Source organism: Balearica regulorum, chromosome 4, assembly GCF_011004875.1.
Source record: "Balearica regulorum gibbericeps isolate bBalReg1 chromosome 4, bBalReg1.pri, whole genome shotgun sequence".
Taxonomy (NCBI): domain Eukaryota; kingdom Metazoa; phylum Chordata; class Aves; order Gruiformes; family Gruidae; genus Balearica; species Balearica regulorum.
In genome coordinates, this window is record NC_046187.1 from 49522355 (window position 1) to 49532173 (window position 9819).

The 9819-nt window shown below is 42.5% G+C and overlaps 1 protein-coding gene across 1 annotated transcript in view; it reads right to left on the reverse strand.

The window, feature by feature from the left end:
• ZDHHC2 (zDHHC palmitoyltransferase 2) overlaps nucleotides 1–9607 on the reverse strand; it is a 31234-nt gene extending 21627 nt beyond the window's left edge. Inside the window, exons 1-2 of the mRNA XM_075752027.1 lie at nucleotides 9362–9607; nucleotides 943–969 (exon numbers count right to left, since the gene is read on the reverse strand). Coding sequence (XP_075608142.1) covers nucleotides 943–969; nucleotides 9362–9530 — 196 coding nt within the window. The 5' untranslated portion in view covers nucleotides 9531–9607. The remainder of the gene's footprint in view (nucleotides 1–942; nucleotides 970–9361) is intronic.
• Between the last annotated feature and the right edge of the window lie 212 nt (nucleotides 9608–9819).

Consider the following 9819-nt stretch of genomic DNA (forward strand, 5'->3'; position numbering starts at 1 on the left):
TAAGGCAAAAGTACAACCAGGGTAAATTTCTCCTGACTGGCTGAAGCTCACCAAGGCTTTGAGCAGCTAAAAATAAGGAAATTTAATGTTCCCTAATGTCTTTTGCTGATAGTTCTAATGTGCTTTGTGAACAATGCCTAACAACACACACTTTGGAGCAGCAAGAAACTGGAATTATTTCCAAGTCTGCAGGTAGGCTTATCCACTTGTATGGGGGTAGAGATCACTGAACCGGAAACAGTTTTTCAAGCAAGTATTTCTTAATTGGTAAACACTTCCTAAGTGAGTCGCCAATGACTTAATAAAACCTGCTGGAATTACACAAACAAAGAAAGCATACGGTTTGTCTCCTAACCCCCAACCCCTTCCTCCAAAAGCTCTGCAGCCCCACATTTTACACTTCCATGTTGTGCTGTAGTATTAAATAGCATCTGGAAAAGCAATCTAAACATGCTACAGCCTCAGGGTAGGAACTCTAATGACAGCTAATCAGGCAGTTTTATTATCTTCTAAAAAGGTTACGTATCTGAAGGATTCTGTTTCTTCAAAGACACTGGCTAAAAAGAAACTGCAGAAAAAATTCATCTCCTGTTTAAGTATGTTGCACTCTGCACAAACACCTTGCTCATCTTTAGAAGTCCTGGTTTTACAAGAGCTTTCCTTGTTATGAATAAATTCTGTTCTCAAGAACAGAACATAAGGAATATTTTATTTGATAATTCAGAAAGCCAGTAAGAAGAGTAAAAAGTTCTAATTTTTCTCATCTCTATTTGGAATGGCTAAAACAATATTCAGGAACAGCAGGATAATAAAAGGAGCTGAGGAACACAAAAAAATACACTTATTTAAAACAGGTTAGATTGGTATCTCAGTTCTATTAGTAAACTACTATATTATCCTGATATATGAATTCCATTTATAAACAGCTAATAAAAATCTTACCTTTTTCTCCAATATTTGTCATTGTCACTGAAAAATGAGAAAAAAAGGAAGGAGTAAAAATTATGTTTAAATAGTAAATCATGTAACTTTAAAATATTAAACTTTTGGTTTTCAACCAAAGAAGGAAGAGTAATCATCAAATGATACAAAGTTAAGGCCACACACTATCAAGCTTTTATGCTGTGTACATTCATCACAAGAATAGGCAGACAATGCCAACTGCTTATAACATTTTTTGGCTCCTGTTCCCAGGCTCAGCTCCTGAGAACTAGCACCTCCATCTATCTGAAGTTGCCCAAGTTTAACCCAAGAAAAGCCACCTCTGAAGAATAGTTATTTCTTCAACTGTGGTTGTACAAGTTTTACTGTTTCTATATGTTCTGCTCTTGAGGTGGAGGTGTCAGACTCCAGCACTGGTTTTGCCAGCAATGCTCAGTGATACCTTAGATCTCCAAGGCATAAAAATTGAAAGTAGACAAAAGTTGCATTTCCTTTAAGAAATTGCCCATGGATTACAGGATTTGGGGATAGCAAGTGTGTGAAAAAGGTGCAAGCATGTCAGGTGTGGAGTGGAGTAGACAAGTATCATGAATCTGTCACTGCATTTATGAAAGAGAATCAATCTTTTTCTTACACCTATATTCCACTCTTGGTCACATTATTTAAAAAAAAAACAAACCAAAAAAACCCCAAAAAACCCCCACAACCCAAAAACCCCACCCCACAGCAGATATCTCAGGGAGATCAGAAACTCTCAATTGATCAAAACCTCATGGTGCTCTTCCCTTTCCACCCAAACCACTCCACCACACATTCATCCATGCCAATTACATCTTGTAATTTTAGTCTCTTTTACCACCTTTATATAACTCAGAGTTATTTCATATGCTCCTGAGTTCCAACTACTGTTAGAGACTGAAGTGGAAAAGGCAAGGCTGAAGAGAGATGCCGGTATCGTCAATCTTACCATCTTTTTTTCTCCACGCTTTCTGCAACTGGTATTTACGAGGAGACAGGCTGTGCTGCTTAACAAACATCCCCTCAGATGGTGACACAGAGGAATATGCAAGATATCAAATAACCTGTAGCTGTCACAAAGTGAAGTACTACTTCTTCTGCTTATGCCTTTTTAAATCACCTTTGGCAAAGGCTCCCTGAAGCAGGTATCATGTGTGGGAAAGTAATGGTCAGGCATCTACAATACCACAGCACCAGGGAGGAACTAAGGGAATTTGTTGTTGTTGTTGTTTGGTGGTTTGTTTGGGGTTTTTTTTGCACAAACGTGGCAGAATTGACCAGAAGGGGAAAAAAGAAGGGGAAAAAAAGCACCCTTACAAATAAAACTCTCTTAAATTTCTTTTAAAAAATTAAACTTTCTGTATTTGTAGAATGACCACGATACAAAGACTTCTTAGTGTAGCCACAAGATGCTTATAATTCTAAAATCACACTATTTAAGTGCATGGAGAATAGTTTTCCAACATGAAAGCACACCTCTAATTTTAGATTCGATCAAAGAAATGTTTGCTATTTTCCCCACCTTCTGAACAGCACACATGATATATTTATTTAAACCATATTTTATATCTTTCAATAGATTCAGTGATACAGCTTTGCTATATTATTCAGTAGTATTTGATCATGTAGCATTCTGTGAATCCTTTATACCAGCCTTTCTGGCAGTTTTCTCATTTCTCATCCGAGGGGTTATATTCACTGTTGGTAGTGCACAGAAAAGTAGGTCAGACTGTGCATCCTGTCATTAATAAATGCCAGCTTAAATGCTGCAAATTCACTTACTGGTAGTCAAATAGCATATAAATAATAAGGGTAAAAAGCATTTATGTCTACAATGACTAAAATAAACACCAAGGACACACCAATCACAACCGCTCAGCAGTTTCTGGAATCTGGGAGAAAACAAGGTAAAAGCCTTTGAGAGAGGAATGGAATGATACTCCCCTATATTCAGAGATACAGATAATTATAAAACCATGACCTGTCTTCAAGAAGTCATTAAAAAGTTACAGCTCCACCTGAGATACTGCAGGGGCCAATTTCATTAAGAATCAGCCTTCCACTGCTAAAGCGTCAGGATGCCATTTACAGTTCGGTACTAGCAGACTATCACATAATTAGAGCCTCTCTGTTTCATTACGCAGCTTGCAGACGGTGCTGATCAGAATTAGGGATCGGGCTGGGACACATGCAGGACTTCGGCCAACACAGATGCCAATTTCCTGAGGCAGAAACATCATTCCCTGCTTGCCTTGAGCCACAGGCAGCCAGAAATAGGAACAGCACATTCAGTAGTCAATCCTGCTGAACAGCCTGTGCTTGCAATTGCAAAATCCAACAGTGACAAAAGACAGGAAAAAGTTTGGGATGGAAAGAACACCTAGAGAAGCCTGGGGAATTCATCCCACACTTCCTCGCTGGGAGAACGCCATGTAGCGTTAGGAATGCTGCCCTGGCAAGCAAAGAGGCATCACAGTATCTCAAAACTGCCTGCTACAACTCCATCACCAAATCAGTTTGCTTCAGAAGAGAAGCCACATTGCTAGGTGCTTTGCACTGGGTCAGACCCTAATTCAGTGATAGAAATGGATTTCCCATTTCTTGAACTATGGCTCATCTGAAATCTTAATTAAATAGGCATCTGCCTCCATGTAGCTACAGACATGGCAAGACACATTGCTACCACAAAACCAAAAGATTTTGGAAGATAAAATTAACGTAAAAAATTTGCACTGGTTTTCTAACATTAAATTTTGCTTGACTTCTAAACCCAAAATCAAAGTTCCTGAACAGTAAATGTAATGGTTAGATTAAAAAAAACTGGAGAAAGCAATTAATTTTTTAAAGCTTTGGTGGAAGCAGATATACAAAATCTTGCTTCCATATTTTATGTATATTTTTAAAATATTTAAAACTTTTGTATGGGAAAATAAGATACATCTGATCCAGAGACTCTGCAGCCACATCTATAAATAGCTGTTTCTCTCAAACTCTTACACTGTTTAACATCTTGGAACTGATCCACAAAACTAAATACGTATTTTATCTTTATCGCATATTTGAAGCTGCAAAACACTGATCTATAGATGCAGTTTAACTCAGCTTTCCGTACACATAAAAGTGTTTTATAGTTGTGACAAGCGTTCTATCCTTGTCTGCAATAGTCCTTTAGGGGAAAAAAAATAAAAATCAGTGCTTGCCATAAAAACTACCTCTTTGCTAGACAGAGCAGTGATTTGCATTGATTCAGAGTGACAAGGTGGAGACTTTGCCACCAGTGCTTTGCTTCAGGACAAAAGTAACAGAAATATTTCTGGGAGATTTAAGGTTGGCATAAGCAGTCATCCATATCCCAAACATTTGGATCTGACAGTATTTATGAATGTTTCGGTAAATTCATTTTAACCCTGTGCCCAAACTACATCACCGCCCACCCACCTAGCAGCAAGCTGCAATTTGGTACCTTTTTAGGTACCACTGCTTTTGAATTGAGTATGACTAAGAATTGATCTAATCTTTCTTCTTTACAAACTTCCCATTTACTTTCCAAGTCACAAGGACTAACTGAACAGTAAAGACTACTTCTAGAGAAGTTGCATGATCAGATCCTGTTTAGCAAAGAGTACATCCTGACAAGTACATCTATTGAAGTCACTATTTATCAAGCAGTATTAAATCTTTAACTGAAAAGACAATCTTATCTAGTAATTATATCTTCACCATGGACCTTATGTTTTTAACTTAAAGCCACAGTTGAAATTTCAAGGCACAAAACCTATAGGTAGTACACTAAGCACCACATGGAGAGATAACCAATCACACTTAACAATTCAATTCAATTTCAGAAGGGGAGGATGGCAGCTGCCTTTGGAAGTCTGCGAAAGAAATCAAATGAAATTTGAGAAATGCCCAGGAGTCCTGCTGGCTAAAATTCAGAAGCCAATTCTACTTCAGCTGCCAGTTTTGAAACTTTTCTGAGAGTAACCAGGGATCTCAGAAGATGAAAAACTGTAGTGTTTGCAAAATATGGTACAAAAATACAAATTTGCTTTGACCAAATTCCTTTACAACCTCGGCAGCTGATGCACAGACAGGGTATTTAACTGGTATTTGTCAACAGCCAACTGCAACATTACAATGTACTTGTATTTCTATAGCCAAATCTAAGCTGTTGATGATTACAAGACATAAGCAGCAAGTACCATAAATCCTGCTTCTTTATCTGCTTTTATCTCCGTATTTTCTGCTGCTTCTGATCCCCTGATCACACTGTGCCATGCCTACAGGGCACACATTAATTCTGCCTCTAAACTGTGATGCATTAAGCAGCTTTTCATCCTGCTATAATTCCATTCCACTGATGTTACACAGAGTCAAAAACCTCAATTCAGCACTAATCAATCTGATCCTCCAGCAAAAATCTTTCGTGATCATTAACATCTTTAGCAGCTGGATGTCATTCCACATTTTTCTGCTCCATACTGAAGGTAGCGGTGAACAGATCCCAGTCACATATTCTACTCCAAAACCAAAGATGTGGCGTATGAGCTCTCCTGGCTGCATTGTGAACGTCTTGTTGTCCCCCTCTTCAACTGTGCTGAAGTCACTTATATTCTTTTCCAAATCAGGCAAATCACTCACTAGGTGGCAATATTTCCTCCCTTTCCCTTCACTGCAGTAGTCAGGGAATACTTATTGCTCATTTCTATGTTCCACAGCAAATCTGTTTTCCTTCTTCAAAATTACAAATTCAAACTGCATATTCGGACAGGATTCCCTGAGCAAGAGCATTATCCTTAGAATGAAAATCACTGACATGTAAAAATGGATCAAAACTGAACGTATACAACCAACTTCTATTTACTGGATAACCCTTTCATCAGCACAGTTGATGTTTTCACTAAAAACATCTGCCACAGCACATTTTTCTTCTTATATGCAACTCCAAATCACAAGCTGGCAGGAAAACAAAACAAAGCAGAACAAAAAACCAAAAAAGATCTCAACATCCAAGTTTGCCAAGAACATTTCTAACAAACAACTGCCAGAAGCTGCAAGTAACTGCTGGTTCTGCCTTACCCAAAGCATGGGGTGGACAACTACTCTAAGCCCCTTGTACTTCCACTAACCCGAATTAGAGACATACCCAAGAAAGAAGACATAATAATTATTTTCTTTGCATATAGTGTACTGAATCCAATATGTATTTTCTGAGTACAGACACATGGATGCAGGAGCTGGGGAAAAGAATTCCATTTGCACTTCATGTTAGTCTTGTTCCATATACCCTGGGTTGAAATTTCAGTAGCTTCAGCTATCAAAGTTCAATGTAGTCATTGTACATCACCTGTATTTCCTCATCTTTTTTAGAGGAAGAACAATAAATCTGTAACCCTCAGGTCTTCATAAACACATTCAATTTTTTTTAAGGGAAGGAATATTTAAAGGCCCATTAATTTTAAACACCAAAGATGTTATTTGGGGGAAAAAGACAACTACTGCTGCCAGACAGAGGTTGTGAGATGACAATACTGGCAAAATCAAGAGAATGGCACTGGATTAGAGAGAAGCAGTTTTTAGTCAGGTGTTTTAAAATCAATTCATTTACACATTTAATTGCACTATTCTATAACCAGCAGGATGAAGATAACCATTTGCTAATGTTCAACACCTTTCACCTTCTCCTTAAGGGTTAAAGCAGCATGAACATTTATCTGAACCCACTAATAAGACAGACAGAACTCTAGACATGATAATACTACAGTTAAAAGTTGTGGATTCCTTTTTCTATTTCTAAAACCTTTTTTGGTTTCTAAAATGCTACTCAGTTCTGTAACTACTCAGCTTTAGGGATGAAAGAGATCATCTTAGTAGACTTAAAAAAAAAATAAAATAACGTCCCTCCTGCAACACTCAGTTAAAATTGCAAAAAACATTCAAAATACTACATTTGAAACACTTTCTCATTACTAAAAGCTCAAATAAACCACTCAGAACTGTGCAAAGCCCTTGCTAAGCCCTACCGCACACAGGTTAACACTGTTCCTGTATGCTGTCATTAGCATCAATGACAGTAAGCTGCAGTAAAATAGCAGCTATATACGTCCTCTTTGGCAGCCACTGCTGCAGGAATAAAAGATGCACTGAGTAGACTTGCTGGCTTCAAAGCACTGAAATGCTTACAGTCTATTCCTGCCGTTGGCTTTCAGCTTTCACTGTCAGAGTTGCTAGCTATTCCTTCTGTTGTTTACACTAAATATTCATTAGTAAGACAAGACATAAGTTTATTTTATCTTAATATGCCAAAACCAAGGGAAAACATCCAGACATAGATAAAAGATGGAATTAGCGGAAGTCACAGACCACTATTATGCTGAATTCAAAAACTGGCGAGCCAGGCAGAATAGGGAAGGGGTGGTGGTAGAAAGAAAAAAAAAATTAAAAAAAATAAATCACCTTTGTCCATAGAAAGGAATTCAGTAAAAGATGTTTTAGCAGAGCCCAGGATTCCCTCTTCCTCCCCTCCCATCACAGGCCTTTTGCTTTGAGTGGTTCTCAAGGAATTATGGTACCACAGTTGATAGTCTGAAGCAAGTTTCAAGCATGCCATTTCCTTAAGAGGAATGTAATGTCAGATAAGCCAAAACCCAGTCCTCCTCTGTTATCCAGAATTACACAGAAGAAAAAATACAGTCGATCACTCAAACAGTAGTGCCCGAATCAAACCTACTGTACTGTGTAAGCGTCACGGGGCTGTGTACATTAGGACAGATTGTAACTATAGGGTCACTTTCCCCCAAAACATCCTTGCCCTCCTCGTGTCAGCTCACAGCTCCCCCTTCCAGGCTCGCTCAGGCAACTTCTCCCACAGCCTTCCAGACAATTCTCTTCCTTACGCTGGAGGTAGACACTTCAGTCCTCCTCTCCTGAGGGCACAGCAACTCAAGTCCCAATTTCTAGTCGAAGAGCAGCATTTAAAACTAACATTTTAATGTTGTTCCTCAAAGATGTGAAAAGCCCACCTGCAATATAGGAACCACACCAGGTCTTGATACCTCCCTCTTTCAGAGAGGTACTAGGCCAGGCAACCATTTTTTGCTTAATGTCTCAATTGCTTAATGTCTCAGCCAAGCATCTGTAGGACAAAAATTGTATCAGTCTTCTGTTAAAAGAAAAAAAAAATCTCCAAAATTAGGTACCAGACTGCTGAGATTTTCAACATGAACAGCTGAAGTCTGGCAAAGTTATATAGCAAAAAAATACCCTCAGCTTGAGCTATTTTTCCCTCACCGCTGTTCCTTAAACAGACACTAAATGACAAATGGTCACTATGAACCTCGCCTGCACTAGAGGGGAAAGGGAAGACAACAGCTAACATTTATTCCTTTGCACCGCTATCATAATACTGTTCATGAAACATCAGTATGCTGTACATTAGCCTCTAAAAATGCAAAGATTAAATTATTTTCTTCAAGATATACTGCAAGAGTAATTGAAATTAATTCAAGGGAGTCTAGCGAGCCGGTCATTTAATAAATCCTTCTGGCTCGACTACTCAAATTCTCACAAATACTCAGATCACCCCCAATCTCCAGTACATGATTAATCATTTGCCTGACGCTAAGGAAGAGCCAAGGTGCGTGGTCAGGATGACTTCTGAATGAATCGCAGGCTGCCGATGCCAAAGGCGGACCAAGAAGTTGTGAGAGCCAGGCATTTTCTAAATGACTGAAGAGCGGCACCGGGACGCACAGGGATTTTCTGTGACCTCTTCCCGCTTCCACGTTGGGTGAAGACGACCCTGTTTTTACATCGGGATGTACGTACCTGTGCTGTCACGCGGTGGGAGGAAAACAAAGGGACTGCTAACTTTGCTCACACCATCTGCGCAGGGAATCTCCAGGTCCCATGTTCAGAGTTGGGGTGTCACACGCTACACACGCCACGGAGGAAAACTCACGCCCGTGAAAAGCCCCGTGCGATCGGCTCCCCCCTCGCGTGGAAGTGGAAACCACGCGCGCCCAGGTCGCGGGCGGGGGGGGGAACAAGGCAGCGCACAGGCTCAGCGCGACCCCGGCTGTCTGGGGGGGGGGGGGGGAACCGGCCTGCGAGGGGGTCGCTCCGCCAGTCTCCACCCGCCCAGCCCAGCCCGTCCCCGGCCGCATGCGGCGGCACAGCCCCGGCCCCGGCCCGCGGGCGTGGCGGCGGCGGCCAGGGACGGCCCCGGCGCCGACAAACAACAGGCAAGGCCGCCGCCCCCCGCCCCGCCGGCCCAGTCCCGGCAGGCGCGGGCAGCGGGAGCCCGGCTGCGCTCCCCCAGCAGGGACAGGGGCGGCGGCGGCGCCCACCCGACTCCCGCGGGACCCCGTCGGCGCCCCCCGCCCGCCGCGGCGGCACTCACGCAGGCAGAGCTGGGTGACATAGGCGTAGTAGGACCAGCAGAGGATGCTGGAGATGAAGAGCACCGGCACCCAGTAGAGCAGCCGCTGGCAATGCCGCCGCACGCTGCCCCAAGCCCCCGCCGTCCCGGCTGGCGGGGGCGGCGGTGCCGCCATCTTCCCACACCGCATCCCGGCCGCTCGCTCCGGGGGCCCGGGCCCCGGCCGCGCACCCCGCCGGAGCCCGCCCCGGTCCCTCCCTCCCGCGCTGACAGGGCTCTCCGCAGGGCCGCTCCTCCCACCGCCCGCCGCTCCCCCCGGCAGGGCAGGGGCAGGGTAGGGGGGGGGAAAGAGGCGCCTGAGAGACCGCAGCGTCCCCTCGGGGTCCGGCTGGGTCCAGCGGCCCCGGGCCCACCAGGGAAAAGGACGATAACGGGAAGCACTGCCTTAAAGTTTGGGGCCGGAGCAGCTCCGCTGATTA